Source organism: Setaria viridis, chromosome 9, assembly GCF_005286985.2.
Source record: "Setaria viridis chromosome 9, Setaria_viridis_v4.0, whole genome shotgun sequence".
Taxonomy (NCBI): domain Eukaryota; kingdom Viridiplantae; phylum Streptophyta; class Magnoliopsida; order Poales; family Poaceae; genus Setaria; species Setaria viridis.
Genome location: NC_048271.2, coordinates 1069237 through 1093449, shown reverse-complemented (window position 1 = coordinate 1093449; position 24213 = coordinate 1069237). Strand labels below are relative to the sequence as shown.

Below are 24213 nucleotides of genomic sequence, written 5' to 3'. Positions count from 1 at the left end.
CTCCATGGGCGCCGTCAAGCAAGAGGTTGAAGACGTGTACGCAGCCACCCAGCGAGCACGCTACTGCTACAGTTCGAACGACAAGCAACAAGAACGTGCCATGGCGATGGGAGCAGAGGAAGACGGCGGCTGGCAGGAGGCAGAGCTCATCCCGGATCTGCCGGACGACGTGGCCATGGAGTGCCTGGCGCGGGGGCCGAGCCGGTCGCACCGGCGCATGCGCCGCGTGTGCCGCGGGTGGCGCGGCGCCGTCGGGTCCGCTGAGTTCCGGCGGCGCCGGAGGACAGCCGGGGCGGCAGAGGACATCGTGTTCCTCGTCCAGGCCGTCACCCGCGGGTGGCGACGGAAAGGGTCGACGCCCGAGTGTGCGCTGGCGGCGTTGAACCTCACCACAGGCGAGTGGCGGCGCGTGAAGGGGCCGGCCGAGGCGTGGGGACCCGTGCCGCTATTCGCGCAGTGCGCGGCCGCCGGCGACGGGCGTCACGGGTGGGTGCGGGTGACGGAAAGGGTTACGGATAGAAAAACGAATCGATATCCTCAATAACAGCGGTAGGTGGTTATTTTTTCCCTATAGATGCAGGTGAAAGCAGGGGAAACCTACTTTTGAATTTGTACTGAAGTAAAAGCTGATTTTAGGCAAAAGCACATATGATATTTTACTCTTTTAGTTGGCTTTTGGCTTTTACAAAAGCAAAAGCAGATTTAGAAGTCCAACCAAAGGAGCTTCACGTAGATGCCCACACGTTGTTTCATTGGGGTTGCCCATGTGTTGTTTCATTGTTTGCGCGATTCCAAGTTTTATGATAAATGCAAAGTAACATGTTAGCACAACGCGATCGAGGTTTGTCATGTTGTACATTTGACGTTTCATATGTACTCCCTCGGTCCGAAATTATTATTTATTTTAGGTTTTTTAGATACATAATTTTTGCTAGATATCTAGACATACATACATATAGATCTTCCTCTGTTCTAAAGTTTTTTAAGTTTTCTGGATACATAGCTTTTGCTAGACATCTAGATATATATACATCTAGATCCATATCAAAAATTTTATATCTGAAAAAACCAAAACGTGTATTAATTTGAGACGGACGGAGTACATGATACATACAGCTGCGCTTATATAAGATAGGACAGACCATGATGCTGTGCAGAGGCCTGCCACTAACAACTGCCATAACCGTCACACGCACAGCACTAGCCTGCGGCAAAGCCCAGCTACCTTCATTCCGTATACGTGCGCCCGGCCGGCCGATCGATCCACGCACCATGTGCGATGACTGCGAGTGCTGCGGCTGCTTCGGCGAGTACCGCCGCTTCGCGTGCGGCTTCTGCATCGGGCTCGCCATCATCGCCGCGGTGGCCGTCATCGTCGTCCTCGTCGTCGGCTACGGCCACGCCGCGCAGCCCCGGTTCGAGGTCGAGGACGCCTCGCTGTCCCGCTTCGCGCTCGCCACAACATCGCCCACCGCCATCTCCTACAACCTCACGCTCACGCTCGCCGTGCGCAATCCCAACTGGGCCATGGGCGCCGCCTTCCGCTCCCTCGAGGCCGACTACCTCTTCGACGGCCAGCGCTTCGACCGCGTCGACGTCGCCGCGCCGGGATACGTCCTGCCGGCGAGGAAGACCGCCGTGTTCCGCGTCGCCAGCGGCGCCGACGCCGTGAACGTCATGCTCGGGAGCGCCGGCGTCAAGGCGTTCCGGAGGCAGAGCGAGAAAGGGGTGTTCGACGTCGAGGCCGCGCTCTCCGGCGAGGTCAAGTACCAGCTGCACAGCTCCTGGTGCAGGCTGGAGGCCAGGTGCCCGCTCAAGCTGCAGCTCGCCGGCCAGGAAGCCGCCGCCGTCGTTTTCCAGAAGACATCATGCGAGGTGCTCCGGTCATCGCAGAGGGGGTGCTGATCGATCGATCGTTTAGAAATATACCACATGCATAATGCATTGTCTCATACATAACACTTGTTTACTTCGATCGACGACGACTTCTTTGAATTTGCTTGGTTTTGCTTATTTTCTGCTTTCCTTTTTTTTTCTTTCGTGAGATTGGAGTGATCATTGCACCATACATTGCACGCCATGTATGATCATGTTTGCGTGACATTCAGTGTGTACAAAGCTTTGTTTCAAACACAGAAATTCCAAAGGAATTCCGATGGAACCAGTTCGATCGTCGTCGAAACCGAGTAAATTTCTTGTGTTCCAAACAACTCACAACTATGTCGTACTTACAGCAGCAGTATAACCTTGTCAAGAAGAGAATCAGAGCAAGCATGCTTGGTACTAATGTCTTCATTGCTGGAAAGTGGAATTCAATCCCTTGCTTCAGGTTGGAGAGTGCCGCTTTATCTCTTTCTTGGACACTCCCCTTCACTGTTCATGGTACGAAAGACAAAGGACGTGCATGAGTACAGGCGTACAACGTTGGCAAAGAACAAAAATGTTGCTGAGGAAATTTGAGCTTGCGGCTTGCACAAAATCAAGAGCTCTGAAAAAAATGCAGAGCATGAAACTAAGATTCACCATATACAGATTGGATCGCATATGTTGAGAGGGTAAAAGAATCAACATTCACAAAAAAAAAAAAAGACTGGCATACATATCTGAATCTTCACTGAGAAAGCAACCTAGACCAACATACTACAATCCTGTACAGACTGGGTAGAAAGGAAAAGAGAGGTGATAATGTCAAGATCACAATACCAGTACATCAACAATGACTTGCTACCAGCTGACCAGATGGCGATGACAAGGGTTTCCATTGCATGAAAAGCTGTTGTTCTTGTCTTGGTTTGTACTCTGAAGCAAACTACCTACATCAACAGAGGGGTTATCAATCACTAATCATTTCCTGTCCCTCCGCTTCATTGTCGCCAGTCGACTGACTTGAGGTGATATGAGCAGTGCTATTACTGCCACGGCAATGCAACAGCTGAAGTTGAAGGCTCTGGATAAGCTCGTTAAGTTGCTGAATGTTTTTCTCTTGTGCCAATATTATCTGTATGTAAGATGTAATCGTTTAAGCTGTGATATTCTAAATCCATAGAAAAGCAAAGGCCGCAAGAAAGAGCAACAAGGAGCTACTGCTGTTGAAAAGTGCATGTTACAGCTACTGATACCAAAACAGTGAAACTTCCTAATAACAAAAGACTTGCGAAAAGGCTATCAGTGCAGGAATCTTGACAGATGAAGCCAGCTACTGATGTGCAAAGGAAATGAAGAAACCAGATACTAAAAACAGTGAAACTTCCTAATAACTGCAAAGTTATCGAAGCATCTATAAAATGGCCACTAAAATCACCACACTCCAGATATATTACACGAGAGCAAATTATTACAACATGAAACGCCCAGAAAAATCACTTGGCCTGCAAGCAACCCTGTATACTGCCGAAACTATGAAAGCTTGAGGCCTACTGCCATAACTCATAAGTAGGCGAAGTAAGTTTAAGGATTATAGTACATGCTGAGCCAAAAGCACTCAGGAAGTCAGGGTGTTTTCTTTTCTTTTCTTTTTCTTTTTGAAGCGAAAGTCAGGTGTGTTTTCAGTCAAGGCACATAAATAACATACCCTACAATTCCCTCAAATCATACATGTTCAGACCTTGGCACAGATTTCACTCAGCTATAACTTATCTTTAATACTAGGATCTACGCAGGAACCAACCTGTAAGCAGCTAAGAAATATAAAGGAGTGATGCAATTACCATTCTAGAAAAACTAAGTTCGTTAAGTTAACCACCTCAAACAAAATTGAGAATAGACCTGAAGCTCGATATTTCAATCAACATCTGCATACTAAACTATGGTGGTGGTTTTAATATCTGTGCTCAAAGGGTTAAAGTTCAGTTAACGTGGAGGTACTAACATTCAGAACACAATAATTGATAACAAAATAACATCAATGCAACAAATGTTATAGATAAGTTAGGTGGCTTCTGCTAGAAATGGCTACTCATTTCCAGCATGAAACTGGAAATGCCAAAAATTAACTAAAAGTGGCCAATTGAACAAGAACACAGGGCTCACTTTCTCTTTAACAGCATCTTCCCTTTCCAGTGCCTGTTGCCTCCTCCGATTAGTTGTTGGATTAGCCTCAGCCTCACCAATCTGCTGCTTCCACTCAAACTGTGACGTGATAATGAGCACGAGCAGGAGGAAGATAAGAACAATTGGCCTCGAATTCATCACGCCAATCAGCAATTACACAACCTATAAATATATGGCATAGCAAGCTGATTAGAGACCCTGTGGTAGCTAACTACAATAAATTTGGCAACAGATTAATGATCTCTTAAACGAAAAACTCCAGAGCTTGATGAAAAAGGAAATAAGCGTTAGGGTTTACTGCTGCCAGTTTTCAAGATACACTAAAATGTCACTGTCTTTATATTAACTCCTTGGAGAGACCAGAATAGTACCAAATATTCACATTAAGAGGATGATATTGAGGATATGATGTTACTATGAATGCCTCCTGCTATATATGCTTCTCAAGATCACTTCTGATCCCATCAGAGGGATCAACCAAAAAGAACAAGTTCCACTGCTTCAGTCACGTACTGAAACCTAACGCTCTGTCATAATATTGGGGTAAAATTAGCGTTTCTACTTCAAATTAAAGCTATCACAATTGAGGTTTGATTGTCCGTTATGATCAACTTATAATTGGACTCCAGCAACGAATTTAACCACAATATCCATGACAAGACACACCATAAAAAGCAGGCCAGAAATGATGAAATTATTAAGTCAGCAAGAAACGGCCCCGAAATCCTAACTTTACAGCGCGACAGATCATGAGCAATAACCTACCACAAACCGAAACGAAACTACCGGTACCGTACCATATTTACTCAGAGATCCGACCGCCTCGTCCAGGAATAAACGGGAATCAGAAGATAATCTTAACCACTCGAGGGAAAGGGGGAAATCTCACCGTCTCATCTCACGGCGCGGATGCAAATCCGTGGGGGCACCGACGCGGGATGCGGGTCGAGCGGAGTAGGGTTCTTCCGATTCCCGGATAGCTCGAACGAATCCCAGCTTGCCCGCCCGCCCGCCACTCCTTGACTGCCGTGACTCCTCTCTTTGGAGTCGTGGAGAAGACGACGTCGAAGTATTCGTGCGAGTGCAATCTCCCCTCTTAATTTCGGCAAGTTCCTTGGAGAATTATTTTCTTTTTTCCCTGAGATAATGTCTCGGAGGATTCCTCCTCACATTCCTCGCGCGTGCGCCGTCGTGTCACTGGGCCCTTCCTTCTATCTGAGCCTCCACCGCCGCGCGTCTTTGCGTTTGTTTTGTTCGGCCTAGTCATTATGGGCTGGGCTTTCCGCATCCGAACAAAATGGGCCGTCCCAAGAATACAACAACAACTTGTGTCTTCGCCAACCTCTCTCTCATCCGGCGTGTCCGCCCCACTTACCACGGGCGGCACGCGGGACGCTCTCCTTTCCGGCGGATCAAAACCGACGAGGATCCCTCGCGGAAACAAACAACGCGAGCAGGCGAGCAAAGCCCCCATACCCAAGCAGCGCCGACACGGCGACACCTCACCAAGTCAGCACCCCTCGCCCGCCAAATTAAGCTCTGCTCGCGTCTCGATCGGCATGGCATCGATGGCAGCGGCGCCGGCGCTGGCGCGGGAGCTCCTGGATGCGGCGCGAGCGCCGGGGTTCGCGGAGTGGCAGCTCCGCGTGCGACGCCAAATCCACCAGCACCCGGAGCTGGCCTTCGAGGAGCACCGCACCAGCGAGCTCGTGCGCGCCGAGCTCCGCGCGGTCGGCGTCCCGTACATATGGCCCGTCGCGCGGACGGGCGTCGTCGCCACCATCGCCGGCCCCGCGGCGGCCGCCGGCGAGGGACCCGTCTTCGCGCTCCGCGCCGACATGGACGCGCTCCCCATCCAGGTGCGTGCGCCTCCGGTTCCGTGATTGATCCCGAGCTCCGAGGTCACTGCCTCATCAACGCATTTGTTTGCCATGGCTTGATCGAATTCGAACCTGTATTTTTTTTTTGCGGATTTAAATTCGCATCAAGCTAGATTGTGAAGAGCGGGAAAAAACTCATCATTGAAAAAATGTTGCAACTGGTCAATCTCTTGTTTGTTCCTACGTCCTATACTCCTATACAGCCCAAATATGCCATTCTTGACATTTATCAACGTCACCGGTACTCGTCTCTTGTATGGTCTCCAAAAAATGATCCTTGTGCTATTCGTCTTTTTTTTCTCGAAAATACGCAGGAGAGCTGCGTACCTTTGTATTAAGAAGAATGAGTAGAATTGTTACAATACGGGTCTATCGGGCTCACGCACACGGTTTTGAAATGTAGCTTGAGCTTACATGGTAACTTATTTACATCCTTGTGCTATTCGTCAAGCAAGCTAGCTTGATAGCGACTAACAACTATAGAAAACAGCCATTGTTAATTGCTTCCCTTGTCGTTTCATGTAACCGATTGAAGACGCTTCAGATCCTTGGGTGATACACTGAATTTTCAGGCTTTCAGTAGAACTAAACAGCATCAATTAAAAAAAGACAAAAAAGGGGGGGAAAGATACTTGTGCTATCCGTCAAGTAAGCTTTGGTAGCGACTGATAACAACTGTACAAAGCAGCCATCGGTAATTGCTTCGCTTGTCGCGTCATAAAAATGATTGAAGATAGGCAGCATCATTTATTGTATATAAAGAAAAGACAGAAAAACCACTGGACAGCATCTCAAAGAAGGGGCAAAAAAACATAACACTGAACTAGAAACAGAGAGAACAAGCAGACCATGGTGTCAGCAGGACGTGATAAAACATTTTCTGGCGCTCCTTATTACTTTTTATATGTGCATGTAATCCTATCAGATATTTGGTTAAATGACTTTCCGTTTGCCATGTGCTTCATTGGCAGGAAATGGTAGAATGGGAGTTCAAGAGCAAAGAAGATGGGAAGATGCACGCTTGTGGCCATGATGCTCATGTGGCAATGCTTCTCGGAGCTGCTAGGCTGCTTCAGTCTCGCAAGAACGATTTGAAGGTACTCTTGTCCACTTTCAGGGTTCAGACTCGTCTTCAGAAAATTTCAATATCATTGCAATTCACTTTAGAGTTCTGAAACTCTGGTTCCAATTGCTTCACCTACAAGATAATTTAATCGGAGCAAATTGACACGCTAAATTTCCATGTTCTTAAGAAAACTCAAGTTGACTTTCAACTGATGAGAAGTCCATTCCTGTAGCTGGTTCCAACAATGGCAAGATGATTTCTTGACAAATTTATAAGCATCCATGCTTTTGTTTGTGCAACTTCATCCTGATGCTTGCAATGTGAATTTGCGCACGCGAAGCATGAGATGAATTTAATTTGCCACAAAGAACATGTCCGTTGGGAATTCTGGAACTTAAACTATAGCCATCTGAATTTTTAAGTCCTAAATTCATTATCCAACTGCTGTGATGAGTGCCGTTCGAACTGATGGTCAGAAGCCTCAACGAGTACCTTTATAAGACATGCCAACTTTGCAGCAGGTTTAGGTGTCGTGAAATGAACAGTTTGCCTTTTAAAAAGTTACAGAAATCAACAAAACTGTTCCAGTAAATCATCAGTTATTACCAGGATTAAAAAATTACCTATCTTGATTATCATCCTCAGGGCACAGTAAAGCTTGTCTTCCAGCCGGCCGAGGAGAGCCACGCCGGCGCGTACCATGTGCTCAAGGAAGGCGTCCTGGACGACGTGCAGGCCATCTTCGGCTTGCACGTCGACACGGGAATGACAGTTGGCACCGTCGGCTCGAAACCTGGGCCATTCCTCGCCGGATCAGCTCGGTTCACGGCGACCATCACAGGGAAAGGTGGGCACGCGGCGGGGCCCAACCTCACCGTCGATCCGATCGTCGCTGCGTCCTCCGCCGTGCTCAGCCTTCAGCAGCTCGTCGCTCGCGAGACCGATCCGCTTCAGGGCGCCGTACGTTCAGAATGAATCTGCAAATTCATTGTAAATTATACTCCGTATGGTCCAATGCCTTGGTAACGGCCGGTCTTGCTTGCAGGTGGTCTCGGTGACCTTCATCAAAGGAGGCGAAGCTTTCAACGTCATTCCGGAGTCGGTGACCCTGGGCGGCACATTCAGGAGCTTGACAAACGAAGGCCTGTCCTATCTCAAGAAGAGAATCAGGGAGGTGATCGAAGGGCAGGCCGCCGTGAGCCGCTGCACGGCGGCCGTCGACTTCATGGAGGAAAAGCTCCGGCCGTACCCTGCCACCGTCAACGACGAGGCGATGCACGCCCACGCCAAGGCCGTGGCCGAGAGCATGCTCGGAGAGGCCAACGTGAAGCTGCGGCCCCCGATCATGGCGGCGGAGGATTTCAGCTTCTACGCGCAGAAGATCCCGGCCGCCTTCTTCACCATCGGCGTCAGCAATGAAGAGATGGGGAAGATCCACCACGTGCATTCGCCGCACGTGGTGATCGACGAGGGCGCGCTCCCGATCGGAGCCGCCTTCCACGCCGCCGTGGCCATCGAGTACCTGAACAAGCACGCCTCTGCCTCGGGCTCCGGCTAGCTATTGGCCTGAACATGCTCTGAGCATCTCAAGCATCAAAATTCAAAAGAGCTGATGAGACGAACGGGAACGTGATTTGTGTATTGTCATTCATTGAAATTGCTGAACAGACAACTTGTTTGATTTTAGTATTTTACCATTTATAGTGACGAAAAATGTTGCTTCGGAGTCAATTTTATGGTAGGTAAAAGCAGGAGGAATGGATTTTAGGCTTCAAAACGGCCGTTTGTATTTCAGACACTGCAGTTTGATGGGCGGTAGTGTGTGCAGTGCAAACGTGCCGCACGCTTGCACGTCGTTTATGAGAGATTACCACGGGCGCCACGCGACCATTCGCACCGCCGTCTCCTCCTCCTCCTGCTTCGGCCGTCCGACCTGTCCGATGGCAGCGGCGCCGGCGCTCGCGCGGGAGCTCCTGGAGGCGGCGCGCACGCCGGAGTTCGCCGAGTGGCAGCTCCGCGTGCGCCGCCAGATCCACGTGCGGCGCGATCTCGACGCGCTCGGCGTCCCGTACGTCTGGCCCGTCGCGCGGACCGGCGTCGTCGCCACCATCGCCGCCCCGGAGGCCGCCGGCGCAGGGCCGGTGTTCGCGCTCCGGGCCGACATGGACGCGCTCCCCATCCAGGTTCGTGCGTGCGCTTCGCGTTCTTGATCGATCCGGACTTGCAGAGACCTGATTCACTCACCCGATCTGAGCATTTCCGCGGACTGCAAACGCAATGTTACAAAGGGGTTTTTTTTTTTCGAATTCATATTTTTCTTAAAAGCGGCGAGGCATCAATTTTGTTTATTTCGACCTCCTAATTCCTATACATGCTTTTCTTGTCAATGTCACTGCCAGTACTCTCTTGCGTATCTTCGTTATCGGTTCTTGCGGATTTCGTGTGTTACACTCGATTATTACATCCCGACGTAGCCACTTCGCCTAATTGCCTGTCGTATCATCCTATTGGTGTGGATGGTCAATGATTTCGATTGCTGACCTCTCGCTTGCCGTGTGTTCTATTGGCAGGAAATGGTAGGATGGGAGTTTAAGAGCAAGGAAGATGGGAAGATGCATGCTTGTGGGCATGATGCTCATGTGGCAATGCTTCTAGGAGCTGCCAAGCTGCTTCAATCTCGAAAGAACGATTTGAAGGTATTACCGTTGAACATTGTTAGTTCTCCATGATATGAGCTTCCCAATGACACAAAATTATGCATAAGAACCTAATGTTGACGTTCAATTGATGATTAGACCATTGCTGCACATGGATGCTCTAGTACCCAGAGAGCTTCCATGCTTTTCGGGAGGCACAAGCACAATTGAAAAATAGAATTAGGTGCATGGTTGCAGTATAAATATGCACATGTGAGAGCATGAGATGCAGTCTACAATTTCCTGCAACTCTCCTATATCTTGTTGGTAGCTTATTATTAGGAATTCTGGGTAACATGGTAGCCATCTGACTTGCATATTTCTAATATAATGCCCAACGGCTCTTTTGAGTGTCTGGTTTTGACTTGCAAATTGATGGTCCAACGCCCCCGTTGAGACATCTTAACAGGCCAATTTCACATGTTATGAAATGATCAAATTCTGCTGGTAGATCACTTACCAGGTATTGTATCATTTGATCCGATACATATCCAACTTTTGCCTTAGAGAGTGTAAATTTGTAAAATTGTTCATTTTGCTGGTACTTGTCTTCTTGATACGTCCTTAGGGCACTGTTAAGTTAGTCTTCCAGCCGGCGGAGGAGGGCCACGCCGGCGGGTACCATGTGCTCAAGGAAGGCGTCCTGGACGACGTGCAGGCCATCTTCGGCTTGCACGTCGACACGGCTCTGCCGGTGGGCACCGTCGGCTCCAGGCCAGGGCCGTTCCTTGCCGGGTCATCTCGATTCACGGCGACCATCACCGGGATAGGCGGCCATGCGGCGGAGCCCCAGCTCGTCGTCGACCCGATCGTCGCGGCTTCCTCCGCAGTGGTCAGCCTTCAGCAGCTCGTCGCTCGGGAGACCGACCCCCTACAGGCCGCGGTGCGTGCAGATCGTCAGCATGTAATTAATGCCCCTACAACAAGCGTCGCGCCGTCGCCATGGCCTCATCGTCTTGCTTGCATTGCAGGTGGTGTCCGTGACCTTCATCAAAGGAAGCGAAGCTTTCAACGTCACTCCAGAATCTGCGACTCTGGGTGGCACCTTCAGGAGCATGACGACCGAAGGCCTGTCCTACCTTATGAAGAGAATCAGACAGGTAGCTTTCGAAGGGAGCAAGATGATTAAATTAAAAGACCTGTTCAGGAAAGTAGGGATTTTCAGATGATTTTGTAGGAGTTTTCACATGAAAACGAGTTGATTTCTTCGCATGTCGATCGGCAGGTGATCGAAGGGCAGGCCGCCGTGAGCCGCTGCACGGCGACCGTCGACTTCATGGAGGAGAAGCACAGGCCGTACCCGGCCACCGTCAACGACGAAGCGATGTACGCGCACGCCAGGGCCGTGGCGGAGGGCATGCTCGGAGAGGCCAACGTCAGGTTGTGCCCCCAGTTCATGGCAGCCGAGGATTTCGGCTTCTACGCGGAGAAGATCCCGGCAGTCTTCTTCGACGTCGGGGTCTGCAATGCCGAGACGGGGGAGGTCGATCACCTGCACTCGCCACACCTCGTCATCGACGAGGGCGCGCTCCCCATCGGAGCTGCCTTCCACGCTGCCATGGTGATCGACTACTTGAGCAAACACGCCTCATCAAGCTCCACCTAGCTTAGCTCAAGATCAGTGCAACCTCCAGCAGTTGGTTTACTCCTCCTCCGAAATACACTCGGTCCATGCAAAGCAGCAGACAGGGTCAATTATATGCCACCAGCCAACTGGCACGAAACTTGCCCAAACTCTGTGCAGATCCCAGCAGCTGAAATCAGCTCAGCAAGAGAAACAGCAAAGCTCTTCGATCTCAGTATTAGACCAGCAGCATATCTGTGACTTTTCATCAGCAAAGGTGGCCTCAACAAAGAACGCGAACTGGCCAGCCAATGTTCCTGTCAAGCAAATTGTTACCTGATACATTAGCATTTAGCAGGTAAAAGGATAGTAATGAAGGCACCACTTCTTGTCTGAAGAACTTACCTCTTGGAGATTTGGATTGGTTGAGAAATCATCACATCTTGCTCCTATTTACAAAGTTGAGAAATCATCGCAACTTTGTAAATCTACCATTGGCAATACCTAAAGTCATATTGAGGATATACTTAAATTGTTCACCCTAGAGTTGTTGTTGAGGAGCCATGCTAGGTTTAGCAACGGCACTGGTTTAGGATAGCATCTGTGCCGCGTATGCCACTACAATCTATAATAAATTGTTCACCCTAAAGTCGTTGTTGTTCGTATGTTGTGCACGAATTTCGTTTCTATTTGTTGTGATCTCGCTGGAAACAACTATGTATCTAATGGTCGGGAGTTAATTCATTTTTAATTATTTCCTCGAACCTCTCTACCTCTCTCAAATTATAAAGTTTCATATCGCAACCAAAAGTGATATTTCTAAATATTTAGTGCTTCCAATGTAACTACATATTTTTTTAAATATCAGACAAAATTACACGAAAAAAATAAAAAAATAGAGTTATAGCCGGTTGCCATTTCAACCGGCTATAGCTGCCAACACACACATAAACCAGGCTGCTGGTGGGGGAGCTACCTACCACCGTTTCAAGCGGCGGTAGCCTAGCTACCGCCGGATGAAGCGGCGATAACAGGCTACCTATGTCCAGCGCAATCCAGACCTCCAACTACCATTTCAAATGGCGGTAGCTACCGCCGTTTGAACCAGCAGCAGAGGTCTATTTCTGCAAATTTTTCGATCGTCTATTTGTTTCTGCAAAATTGTAAAATAAAAAAATAAAAAATGTTGGAGTAGTAGATTCCTCTCCACGGTCGTTCAGCATACTTCACAGAGGCGAGCACGGCGCCACGGCCCAGTGCGGCCCACCAACATAGCATCGTGGAAAGGCTCTAAAAAAAGAGCTGATTGGAATGAAGAAGAAACCGTGCGACGCTCTCCCTTTTTTCCCGTGCTAAAACCACGAGCATTTTTCCAGTTCCCCCGAGAACATCTTTTCGAGTAGCTATTCACATGCCATAAAATCAAGACAGCCACAGAGCAACAAATCAGTTGTTTTCAAGACAATGCCACAACAGCAGTAGCAACTGCTCCTGCACTTATTCTGGTAGAGCGCGTAGAGCAGGCAGCCAACTCCAGCTGAATCTGGCTGTTTGACAGTTCCAAAAAAGGGTGAAGCAGCTGAACGGCTTAACAGACAGCTTCTAATTTGACACTCACCCATAGCATGTAAAGAGTATATTCAAAATTATTCAAGATACTCGATCAAAAGTTCACTTCAGATGTTAGGCAGCAACTGGCCTGGGCTACCTGTATGTTATGGAACATTGGCATGCCTTTAGAAGTTAGAACGGCTCAAACTACAAAAGCACGGTGTTTAAAACCCCCTCGGCCTCTACATTTCATATATCAACCTATAACTCAAACAGTGCTGTTAAAACTCAGCCTCTACATTTCGCAGACCAGTCAACAAAGGCTTTGACAAAAGGCTTCACATGAGGCACCTAAACGGCTGCCGCAGACACAACAATCTCTTCAAGGGTGCGGTCTCTTAACCATCTCCCGGTAGACCATATCGATGAAATTATCATTCTGCCAAAAGAAACAGCAGTCTCAGAAAAAGTTTCACAGTGAAGACGAGGGGGATTCTGTTAGAGACACGTTTGTGAAAATGTAATACAATATTTTGCAGTAATAATTATTGCAGTCCATCAAGGCTATACATCTAACAATTATTGCAGAAATAAAAAGGCCTCAGTTGAGCAGAGTCCAAGAAAGTGAGAATACCTGTACAAGCCTCCGTAGTGCAGCCCCAACTTGCTCTCTTGTTATCACCTGGCTATAAGATGCTGGTGGGGTAAGCAATGGCAACGGATTAGGCGGTGGGAATGGTTGAAGCAAGGGCATGCCATAAGGTGGATTGGGGGGCACAGTGGGTAGTGAAAAGGGATGGAGCAAGGGTACAACTTGTGGTTGATGATTGGCAAAGGGAGGATGAGGTGGAGGAACAGTAGACAGTGATGAAGCTGCATTAGGTAGTGTTGACTGCGTAGATGCCATGGGTGCAAGGAGTTGTGGTTTTACATTTAGTAGACTTGCAGATTGGGTAGTGGCGGAGCTCTGTGGTCTATGAGCATCAAAGGGCCTCAGAGTAACTGATGAAGTTCGCGAAGGAAGCATACTGTGCAAGGAACAAGCCTGCGGTGCACTAGCATTATGCAATTCATGACTAGAAGAAGAAATAGTCCTGAAAGATTGGTTTGGTTGTACTGCGCCTGTTCCACCAATCACATCTACACATGCAGCTACCTGTTTGAGAAAATTAATGTGATGGTTAATCTAGATTGCAAACAATCATAATAAACATAAAAAACTTTTGAAAATAATAAATTACAGCTACGGAAATTGAGGAAAAGAATTACAGCTATGAATAGAAGGGAAGTTTACCTACCTTCGAAGGGGTTAGCAAGAACTCTTCAACATCATCTTCTATCATGGTAAGTGATGTTGACCGTTCTAGAGTATCTTCAGCTGCAGGTAGAGCAGATGAAACAGATGCTGCTTCCTGCTCTTCAAACACACTGTAATAGGCATAGTAAGATATAATTTCAGCAAAACACCATAGATCGCCAAGACACCATCTATATAGGTGGTGATATTCTGAGTTCAAGGGGATCAATTCAACAAAACATTACATTGTATTTTGTATTCTGTGTTTTCCAACAATATATTAGAGCCATTCAATGTTTATCCCTCTTGTGTTTGAAAAGTCTAATAAATATGTTCACATCAAACATTGACCGATTCACATAATTTCAGTCACTGTGGTTCTTATACGTAATGGTCTATAAAAAGTCTACTTTTGTATCCATTGCAATAATCACACTGCCTGAAAGAGGTAATTATAGTTAGCATGAGAAAATGACTGAAACAGCAACCTAACTTTGTATCAATGACCATATGGGAAATGACAATACTGAGAATGAAGCTAGAAATGATTAGTAAAAGAAGATGCAGACACAAAGAGTAAATAACAAGTAAACTATAGCAACTCCTGCCGTAATAATTTCCACAGACAGCCTTCTTTCCAATAAAAACAGGAACGCATGAAAAATTGATATACCTTTTGGAAGGAAGCTTTGCCTTGGGAGACGCCCTAGAATATGCATTCTTTATCCTGTACATTGAATGTGAGGCTAATCAGTACGAATAAAAATAAAGAAAAGTACACAAAACTTGCAAAATCTTATCTTGCCCTCCCCCTCAATTCTGTAACACCAAATCGATACAAATAAGGAACTACAATTCAAAAGTGGCTAGGACAGTTAGTATCAATCAGGATTCAGGACTCAGGATATATTTGTTACACACTCATATGTAAGGTTGAAAAGCTTGAAAAACTGAGGTTTCTGTGCACCATGTAGTGAATGATAACAGGATCCAGTACCAGCGTACAACAAATTATTATTTAGTATATCAATAATTCATATATCAGACAGGATGTGCACGCACGCAATTGTGAGATGCCAATATTAGCACTTAAGTGGCAAGAAATCTGAGACTAGTCAAGGTTATTTCCATAATTGTGAGCATCTGGTAGAAAGGATAGTTCAAAATAGATTCATGACACCAGTGAGGATGAGATTAAAAGGAACAGAAATACAAATTAAATATTTACCTTTTAAAAAGATGTCCAACTTCTTCACATTCCTTTGGGTTATTGAACAAAATTCCAAGGATTTCATCTGCGGCATTACAGTACATCACGTAGGGAACTTGAACCTCGACATCAAAATCCGTCAAGAGATCTTCGACTAGATTTTCTGTTTTAGGATAAAGACAACATAAAATTCACATATTTAATGTCGCCATTAACATAAAAAAAAATAAGCAGGAAGCATAGATAAACAGCAAAATCACTTAAAGAGGTTGTCCAAGATAACGTTTCAAGGTGCCATTTGAAGTCAAATTACCACGGTTTCCCTTAAACAACCAGAATTATGCTTTGGTAAAGTTTTCAGCTGAGTGAGCGAGCAATGCTTCTGTCTGTGCAATAGCATAAACAGCAGATGTAAGAGGAACTTTCAATAATGGAGTTGTTATGAGGCCTAAGTCATCAGGTTCCCCAACATGAATATATCAGGAGCCAAACATCTAATACTATGTATTTAATATAACAGATAAGGCTGGAAGCAAAGATTCTTAACAAGATTATTTACTGATATCCATCTTTCATTGACAAATGCTCCCCCCAGTTCCACAATCTAGGATTTATTTCAACAATCTTCATGGTCAACCTGAGTGAATTTGCACAAGTGTGTGTTCAATAAAATAGGTGTGCAAGCATACCTGTATTTAGTTGATTCATGACAACCAATTGGAATCTGGGCTGGGTATTCCTACAAGAATAAGTTCTTATCATTGCAAAATAAGCAAGATAGGACAACACGAACTGCACTCTTTGGGATTGATAGAGTCAACATCTTCACAAATTAAGTACAACTATGCCAGAGTATCAGCTTAATAGTTAATACAGTGTCAGTGTGTCACTAGTTATGCCAGAGTATCAGCTTAATAGTTAATACAGTGTCAGTGTGTACCTAGTTGAACATTGGCAACATCACATTACATGGTGAAATTGTCATCACATAATTTAGTAAAAACAGTTTCACCTATAGTGAAAAAAAATGTTACTGAACATATTCCAGGGTGTATGTTATTTAGGATTCAAGTCTGTACTTACCTTTGTATGTTTCAGGAACATGCATTGCCAAATCCATAGATGAGTGATAGCATGTAGTAGGACCATGATCAGCAAAAGAAAAATGATCTAGTATATGAGTGTACTATGCTTATCAATTGCAACATAATAACATCTCAATCAACCAACAGCCATATCAACATGTGACAAAGAGCAGCTACTGCAAAAGTGACATCAGTGTGTTTAGCAACAACGAAAAATACCACGCGTCCATGCCTAATCCTTGAATCACTTGCATGGAAACGACACTGCTGTTCCAGAGGCAGTAGGAACTGGGAACAAAAGCCAGCAATATTTTCACCAGCAACTAAATCATACTACTATTTGCTGCACAGTGGGGTTGCTGGACTACAAATAATAAGCACCCAAGCAGCCACGAATTCTAGGCATCCACCCAACAAACCAAATGACACCGTCACACCGAGGCCTTAAGTATAGCATAAAGCCATAAAGTATAGAGATCAACAGAATCAAGTGACAAAATCAACAGAGTCCAGTAGTGCAAACCTCTTGACGACGAAGAGCGACCCCTCCACCGGCTTCCGGTTCTGCAGCAAACACGCGCGCGCACAAATCAAGGTTCGGAATTGCAACAGGAAAAAAAAAATCGAACGAGGGAGGGCGGGGGTTTTGGAACGGTACCGTACCCACTCCTGGATGTCCTTGTCGAAGCTGTACGGGACGACGTGCGCGGCGGTGATGAGGATGTCCGTGACGGCGGGGTCGAGGCGCCGCAGCACGCTGAGGTTGAGCACCCGCGTGGCCTCCCGGTCCCACCCCGACGCCAGGTTGGGCGCCACCTTCAAACCACCGCCGCCGCCGCCGCCGCGCCTGCGCCACATGGGCGCGCGTGCCCTCGCCATGACCCCAATTGCCGCGACCTCGCCGGAAACCCTAATCGCCGCGAGAATTTTCTCCGCGCGGGTTTTTGGAGGGAGGAGCTGAGCCGCGGCGGGATTAGAGAAAATTGTGCTTGCTCTCTCTGCCTGGAACCGGGAAAGGCTTGCAGCGCACACCGGCTCGGAAGCCCGGTGTTCGTCTGGGTCCACTGGTCAGTGGATCTGGCGTCCATTCCCACTTGCAGCGACTGGAAAAAAGTTGCCGTTGTGATTCTCTCTATTTTCTTCTCCGAGATTTCCGGGGAGCCTAAATTGGGCTGATGGGCTTTGGTTAAATGTCGCCAAGAATGAAGGCCCACCAGTATAGAGTTTCAGCCTGATGGGCTGTTCAAGAGGCCTGTTGTCTCCTCTCAGAAATAAAGGCCTGCTGTCTGTGAATACCGAATAAGACTCGTGACCAAATCCAGCTACACAAAGGCCATGTGCGGGGGGTGTTTGGTTCCCTTGCTTATTTTTAACGTATTTTTAGCGCAGGTCACATCGAATGTTTAGATACTAATTAGTAGTATTAAACGTTTATAAAACCTATTGCACAAATGGAGGCTAAACGGCGAGACGAATCTATTAAGCTTAATTAGTCCATGATTAGCAAATATTTACTGTAGCAGCACATTGTCAAATCATGGACTAATTAGGCTTAATAGATTCATCTCGCCGTTTAGCCTCCATCTGTGTAATGGGTTTTGTAAATAGTTTACGTTCAATACTCCTAATTAGTATCTAAACATTCGATGTGACAGGGGCTAAAAATAAGCAAAGGGAACCAAACGGCCCCTTAGTCACTGATAGTCCCCTATTTAGTTCTAGTGACTAAAGGGCATTAAATGGGTTGAACAAAGACCAAACTACCCCTAATCATTGCCTGCACCTGCCTTTTTCCCTCCTCCCGCCTGCCTCTGCCCTTTTTTCCACCCGTGCTATCCAGCGCTCCCGCCATCTTCCTGCCGCTCACGCACTGCCTAGCCTTACCTTTTTTCTTTGCCTTGCCGCTTGCCTTCCGTGCCTTGCCACGCTGCTGGCCGACTTTGCCAAAAAAATTCATTTATACCAAGTAATGTTCATGGGATACACTGATCTCATTATTACAAAACAAAGGAGCTACAATAGTAAATAATCCATCGGCTATCCAATCCCGAAACTGATTCATATTTTGATCTTCGTCCCCGTGTTGGGTAGTAGCTATATATCCTTGAGACGACGATGCTTCTGACGGTGCAACATAGTTTTCATAATTATCCGTCATCTCGAAGTCCTCGTCCCCCATAGCACTCTCTCTAATGAAATTATGAAGTGCCATGCAAGCGATAATTATTTAGCTTTGCTTTGCCATCGGATAAGCCGGTAAGTCGCGCGAAATCCGCCATTTCACCTTCAAACTCCAAAAGACCGCTCGATGACATTTCGAAGTGACAAATGTGCATAATTGAAGAGCTCCTTTTTACCTCTTGGAATTGGTCCTCGTCGAAACTCCGGGAGATGATATTTTGTATCCTTATATGGTGAAAGATAATCTGGTCGGTTTGGGTACCCAGAGTCCACAAGATAAAACTTTCCTGCACATCCATATTACCTATGTTACTTACATGCAAAAGACTGCAACTATGTGAAAGAGTAGAACATAGAACAGGGAAGTACCTTAAGGTGGATGTGGAAACTTGTCGCCATACTTGTTCAATGCATCTTTGAACACTCTCATGTCATGAACCGAGCCAAGCCATCCCGTAACGACAAAAGTAAATCTCATATCGAAGTCACATATGGCTAACACATTCTGACTGGTGTATCCATAGCATCCCGTATGTTGTACAACCTTGTCAGTTGGCACTACAACAGGCACATGTGTCCCATCTATTGCTCCAGTGCAATTATCAAAGTACGGAGAAAACTAAGGACATTGTAACCTCTGATGCACATTACTAAATTCAGGGTCTACTAGCCTAACGATATCAACTGCAAGCTTGCTAACACTACGAAGTACTTTGTCAAACTTCCTACTGCATGTCTTAGTTGACTTAAGAAATCGATCTTCAGCTTGTCTCATACTTTGAGGGGCACCACAAATCCATAAGAACAGACCTGAAGCCCCTACTGATGACATTCTCTTCGTTGACTTCAATCCATAAGACTCGACAAGCACATTGTGAAGCTTATCAAACACATCCCTATTCATCCTAAACATGTTGTAGCAAGATGTCCTATGTCTTAGTGTTTTAGTGACCCATTCATAACTAGATCCTATAAGTACCCTATACTTTGCTTTGTTCAGGTATGTGTCAAAATAGAACATACCGAGCATGGCTCCAACAACAGCAACTTGTCTCCTCCTCTTTTGACATCTCATCACATACTTGTCCTCATCATCAGATACATGTACAAACAAAACAAACTTGATCAGATAGCTTGTAGATGTCAAAGAATGAACACATTCATAGAAATAATTAAATAGTTCGCATAAACATTCAAAGAGTTCATAGATGCAATATAGTAGTTCATATAAACATTCAAATAGTTCATAGAAGCAATCAAATTCACATACATTCAAATAGTTCACATACATACATCACGCTACATTGGATCAAACAAACAACCCAACCAGCCGAAGCAGTTTCACCCAGTCCAACCAGCCGAAGCAGTTTCACCCAGTCTTGTCCATGTAACACCTCCTCAACCAGCCCAACTTTCCATCAGTTGTCCTTAACTTGCAAAATATTATTTGGTTGTACTTTTTTCAAACAACTTTGTAGCCATGTAGTACTCGTCTGTGTCTTCTGTTGCTCCACATTCCATTGCCATACTCAAGTATTGCTCTATCTTCCGATCCTCCTATTCTTGTTCCATCCTCCTTAGTTCCTCCTTCTTCATTAAGGTGTTGGCCTCCTGGTTGCTGCTAGCTTGTAAGGTGCCTATGAGCCCCTTAAACACCTTAACGAATGGAGTCTTTCTCTTTTTAGGTGGGTTGTATCTGTGGTGCTGATTCCCCTCTTTCGGCTGCTAGTACTCAATGGGCTGTTTTGGATGCCATCTATATCCCCCTCATCATCATCAAGGTCCTCATCCTCATTTCAATCTCCAGGGATGCATGAGGTTCATTCATCAACAGCAACACCATGGAATATCTCCTGTAAGAAATCAATGTAGGCAGGTATGCAATGCTTGAATTTCTTGTACTCTGCTCTTCTCTACAATGTACAAATGAAGAACATACAAAAATAAGAATGTAATTCAGGAATACATAAAACATTAGAATGTAATTCGTGATCACTTGCAAAACAGTACCTCTATGTGTGTTTTCCACCAATGGTCACTTGCAATTACTGTTCCATCCGGGTTTATGCCTAATCCTGATTCACCCAAGATCCATTTGTGAAAAGTATATAGTGTCTTGCATTGTGTCCATCTATTTTTGAATTGTTTGACTTGATGGTTGAGGTTAGTCCTTTCTTTAAATTTTTGTGCTATATTCTTGTAACCTCTACTAGACATAGTCCCACCAGGGCAATTCCCTGCCCGAATTTGTTCAACAGCAAGTTCACATAAAATATATGTGTTCTCTTCATTCCAATTTGCCTTGTCAAAACGGTTCTATTACATAAAATGTTTAAGAGATTTCAGTTTAAACATCTAACAGATCAAGTGAAGCAAAACAACTCAATCATTCTAAATTATTATAGAAATCAAGTGAAGCAAAACATCTCAGATCATTCTAGTTTAAACATTTCAGATCATTCTAGTTTAAACATCTCAGATTATTCTAGTTCAAACATCTCAGATCATTCTAGTTCAAACATCTCAGATAACTAGACCAACCAAAACAACAAGAAGATTATTCTGAAAATGACAAAGATAAAAAACAGGAAACTTACCAAATGGTAGGCATTGTCATCTTCATCATCTAGCTCTTCGTGACCGCCAACATCCTCTGCGTTGATCCCGGCAGAGGTTGCTCCATGGAGAGAGCGGTTAGGCGCCAATCTCCCACGACCTCCACCTCCCATCTCAGTGCCGGAACCTAGAGGTGGGTCGCCAACGCGGAGGGGAGGACCAAGAACCTGGGGGCCGGAACATAGTGGCTGTGAACCAGATGCAATGTTGACAGACCTGCTGCGGTGACCGTGCACAGCCAGGGTTCTTCCATGGCCGGATCCGCCACCACCTTTGCTCAGTTGAGGAGGTTGGAATGCGCCAAATCTACCGCTATCGCCGCGACCTCTTTCCCGCTGAAGGTACCCCGAGTACTCATTGAGGAAGGAGAAACTCTCACCCTGGGAGTTGAGATCAAGGTGCTCCATGTGCACCCTCCCAGCCGATAGGCTGGGGGCGGTCGATGCATAGGATGGCGTTTGTGACAGAAAATCCAAGTCGTCAGCGTCGGGGACGACGGCGAAAGGAGGGAAGGCGGGAGCCGTCGAAGAAGAAGCACCCTGTGAGAAGTAGTCCCGGTAGCCGTTGCCGTGGCCGTCCATGGTGTATCCGGCGGAGGCGTGGGGAGGAGCGGGGGCGGTGGCAACGTAGGGAACAAAGGAGGCGGATCTGGCATAGGGAATAGAGGGAGAGGATCCGGCGGAGGCATGGGGAAAAGTGGGGTCGCGGCGGCGGAGGCGTAGGGAGGAGCGGGGAATGTGGCGGCGTACGGAGCGGATCCGGTGGAGGCGTGGGGCGGAGCGGATCCGGTGGAGGCGTGGGGCGGAGCGGGGGCGGGGGGCGGCGTAGGGAGCGGTGGGGGTGGAGGTGTGGGAAGGAGCGGGGGCGCGGTAGCAGAGGCGTGGGGAGGAGCGGGGACGGCGGCGGGAGCAGTGGGTGCGGCAGCAGGAAAGGCGAGGAGTGTGGCGGTGGCGGGGGCGGCAGAGGCAGAAACAATGGATCGGGACGGGTGGGGTGGGGTGGGGTGGGGAGGTAGACACTGGGCATTAAGGAGGGGTACACCCTGTCCAAGGTCCCTTTTAGCAACCCCTTGGAGACTAAAACGTAAATTTTAGGGACTAAACTTTAGCAACTTTTACTCATCCTGTTTGGCAATTTAGAGACTAAAAGGGACTAAACTTTAGGAACTCCCTAAAGTATTTAGCAGCCCCAAACCAAACACCCCAAATTCTGCATAAGTTTATTACAAGTCCATTTTTACTCGATTTGCTCACCTTGCCAAACTACTACAGAAAGATGCTGAGAACAAACACCATTACTGTTCTCTTACCCGTTTCAGTCCATTGAAAATATAAGTGAAACAGTAAGAATGTGACATACTGCACCTTTCCATGGCACGGTCAGGCCCAGAGAAGAATCGTCAAACGAGCAGCTGTTCCAGTGCAAGTGCGAGGTCATAGGAGTCCACAGGCAGAGTTGGATCAAGCTGCCTTTGGACAGCCACGGGTCACGTTGACTTTCTTGGCGGGAGATCAGATCAAGAACACGACCTAATTGTATATGCGGTGTCAACACTGAGCGCGTAAAGTAATGCTGGGCTCCGAGTGCTCATGCGATCCATGCTTCTTGGGTTTTTTTTATATATATATACTCCCTGGAAAGTCTAGGAACATGTACTGCATCCTGAAGGCTTCACAGAATCCAGATAACGCACTTTTTAGTTTATGCCATTTTTACCAGAGAACCCAGATAACGCGCCTTTATTTATGCCTTTTTTTTGGAGAATCCAGATAGCGCCTTTAAACGGATGGATCAGGTCAGATCATTCAGCTGGACGATTTTTCATCAATAGAATGGCGCTGCTAACTAACTTGTGCTCCAGTACCCTAACTGATGAACAAGCAATGAGATGGGCGCAGTTGCACGGGCTTTAGCTGCAAGCGACGACATCCTGCCGGTACCACAGGCAATGATGCCTGCCATTAGTCACCAGAAGTAGGTGTGTGCTCAAAGAGTTTGTTGGAGACGCCTCCTCGCTACTGAGAAAAAAAAAACTGCAAGAAATCTCACATGCATTTGTTTCGTGCGTGAGAGTGTTGGGAACTTGCTGTTCAGTTAATCGCGCCGGACTCCCTATCCTCCGCACTATCCATCAGCACGGAACAGAGCACTTCTGGAAAACGCATTTCGTGTGAAGGAATCTGCCACCGACGATCACCTTCAGAGGCTCTCCAGTTTCTGCGTCACGACAAAAGCATGGATCCTGTTTGGAACGCTCGAGTTGTGCTCGATCGTTAACCCCGCTGGAGGCACACACAGGTCAGTAGGTCACCCGGGCGCGGCGAGATCGCGACGTGTCTCGTGGCAGTGGCACCCACCATGGACCGTCCGGTGAGATGCAGCTAGCGAGCCACTTGGGCCTGCGCGGTTTAGTGCCCGGGCCCCGCGCCCTAACCTCACTGTGTTCGCTCTTGCCTCCCCCAAAATGATGGCGATTACGACGCAGAGGGAGAGAGAAAGTGTCGGCGGCCACCGGGAATCCAGAGAGAGAAAAAAGGTGGGGAGAAAGCGTGTGATGGTGAAGTAGAGAGGGGGGGAGAGCGCACGACGATTTTTATTACGCTTTTTCCTGTGTGTGAGGGTGAGTGAGCTGGTCGTGGGGATTATTACCCTGCGGCTGCGGCGGCCAGTATCAGGAGGATTCAGGTTTCACCCGGTTAACCGCAGCTGACGGATTCTGTGGTCACCCGTCATCCCCACAGCGAAAAGAAAAACCCCGCCCGTTCCGCGCGCCTCGTGCTACGGCACACGGGGTCGCAACGCGAGGCCGTAGCCACGGGAGACTTTGAGCTCCGCCGCGGCTCTTCTTCAACGCCCGGGCGTGACTCCACTGTCCGTGGACTCGTAGTGGTGGTACTCGAGCATCCGCTGCCAGCTCGACGGAGTCAACGGAGTGCCGGAACCCAAGCTTTCACCTTTAATCCTTTCAATGAGAGATCAGAGTAGCCAGGGGAGTTTTTATGTTACCGGTAGTGCAA

The 24213-nt window shown here is 47.1% G+C and overlaps 5 protein-coding genes across 7 annotated transcripts; 3 read left to right on the top strand and 2 right to left on the bottom strand.

The window, feature by feature from the left end:
- The first annotated feature begins 985 nt into the window (after positions 1 to 985).
- LOC117840721 (NDR1/HIN1-like protein 10) lies at positions 986 to 2164 on the top strand. The gene has a single exon (XM_034721242.2). It carries the CDS (start codon positions 1144 to 1146, stop codon positions 1903 to 1905), a length of 762 nt encoding a protein of 253 aa, XP_034577133.1. The 5' UTR covers positions 986 to 1143; the 3' UTR covers positions 1906 to 2164.
- Positions 2047 to 5186, bottom strand: LOC117840722 (uncharacterized). 3 transcript variants are annotated; one of them, XR_011897083.1, is made up of 4 exons: positions 4940 to 5186; positions 4030 to 4212; positions 2704 to 2998; positions 2047 to 2488 (listed from the first exon to the last, which is right to left on the bottom strand). XR_011897083.1 is itself a non-coding variant. In XM_034721243.2 (3 exons), exons 2-3 carry the CDS (start codon positions 4186 to 4188, stop codon positions 2834 to 2836), a joined length of 324 nt encoding a protein of 107 aa, XP_034577134.1. In that variant the 5' UTR covers positions 4189 to 4212; positions 4940 to 5186; the 3' UTR covers positions 2579 to 2833. The 3 variants fall into 3 exon arrangements, 1 of the variants encoding a protein (XP_034577134.1); XR_011897082.1 differs by having other exon boundaries at positions 2047 to 2373; XM_034721243.2 differs by lacking the exon at positions 2047 to 2488 and having other exon boundaries at positions 2579 to 2998.
- A 212-nt stretch (positions 5187 to 5398) lies between these two features.
- On the top strand, positions 5399 to 8708 carry LOC117836425 (IAA-amino acid hydrolase ILR1-like 3). Its single transcript, XM_034715848.2, has 4 exons — positions 5399 to 5909; positions 6902 to 7027; positions 7642 to 7956; positions 8042 to 8708. The coding sequence occupies exons 1-4, from the start codon at positions 5610 to 5612 to the stop codon at positions 8552 to 8554; spliced, it is 1254 nt and encodes a 417-aa protein (XP_034571739.1). The 5' UTR covers positions 5399 to 5609; the 3' UTR covers positions 8555 to 8708.
- Positions 8709 to 8753: 45 nt separating this feature from the next.
- Positions 8754 to 12016, top strand: LOC117836424 (IAA-amino acid hydrolase ILR1-like 3). Its single transcript, XM_034715847.2, has 5 exons — positions 8754 to 9179; positions 9567 to 9692; positions 10261 to 10575; positions 10664 to 10792; positions 10918 to 12016. The coding sequence occupies exons 1-5, from the start codon at positions 8754 to 8756 to the stop codon at positions 11296 to 11298; spliced, it is 1377 nt and encodes a 458-aa protein (XP_034571738.1). The 3' UTR covers positions 11299 to 12016.
- An 861-nt stretch (positions 12017 to 12877) lies between these two features.
- LOC117835115 (mRNA-decapping enzyme-like protein) lies at positions 12878 to 17435 on the bottom strand. Its single transcript, XM_034714484.2, has 8 exons — positions 17063 to 17435; positions 16923 to 16963; positions 16004 to 16053; positions 15333 to 15477; positions 14778 to 14831; positions 14106 to 14235; positions 13442 to 13963; positions 12878 to 13246 (listed from the first exon to the last, which is right to left on the bottom strand). The coding sequence occupies exons 1-8, from the start codon at positions 17276 to 17278 to the stop codon at positions 13190 to 13192; spliced, it is 1215 nt and encodes a 404-aa protein (XP_034570375.1). The 5' UTR covers positions 17279 to 17435; the 3' UTR covers positions 12878 to 13189.
- Positions 17436 to 24213: the final 6778 nt, after the last annotated feature.

Bases quoted from the DNA above. Each gene is read 5' to 3' on its own strand.
- LOC117840721 (XM_034721242.2), top strand. From the start codon at position 1,144: ATGATGCTGTGCAGAGGCCTGCCACTAACAACTGCCATAACCGTCACA.
- LOC117840722 (XM_034721243.2), bottom strand. From the start codon at position 4,188: ATGAATTCGAGGCCAATTGTTCTTATCTTCCTCCTGCTCGTGCTCATT. The intron at 2,999-4,029 runs GTGAGCCCTGTG...TCTTACATACAG, and splicing joins AAGATGCTGTTAAAGAGAAA to ATAATATTGGCACAAGAGAA.
- LOC117836425 (XM_034715848.2), top strand. From the start codon at position 5,610: ATGGCATCGATGGCAGCGGCGCCGGCGCTGGCGCGGGAGCTCCTGGAT. The intron at 5,910-6,901 runs GTGCGTGCGCCT...CTTCATTGGCAG, and splicing joins TGGACGCGCTCCCCATCCAG to GAAATGGTAGAATGGGAGTT. The intron at 7,957-8,041 runs GTACGTTCAGAA...TCTTGCTTGCAG, and splicing joins CCGATCCGCTTCAGGGCGCC to GTGGTCTCGGTGACCTTCAT.
- LOC117836424 (XM_034715847.2), top strand. From the start codon at position 8,754: ATGGATTTTAGGCTTCAAAACGGCCGTTTGTATTTCAGACACTGCAGT. The intron at 9,180-9,566 runs GTTCGTGCGTGC...TTCTATTGGCAG, and splicing joins TGGACGCGCTCCCCATCCAG to GAAATGGTAGGATGGGAGTT. The intron at 10,793-10,917 runs GTAGCTTTCGAA...GTCGATCGGCAG, and splicing joins TTATGAAGAGAATCAGACAG to GTGATCGAAGGGCAGGCCGC.
- LOC117835115 (XM_034714484.2), bottom strand. From the start codon at position 17,278: ATGGCGAGGGCACGCGCGCCCATGTGGCGCAGGCGCGGCGGCGGCGGC. The intron at 15,478-16,003 runs GTATGCTTGCAC...ATCCTAAAACAG, and splicing joins CATGAATCAACTAAATACAG to AAAATCTAGTCGAAGATCTC. The intron at 14,832-15,332 runs GTAAATATTTAA...TTCAATGTACAG, and splicing joins GTTGGACATCTTTTTAAAAG to GATAAAGAATGCATATTCTA.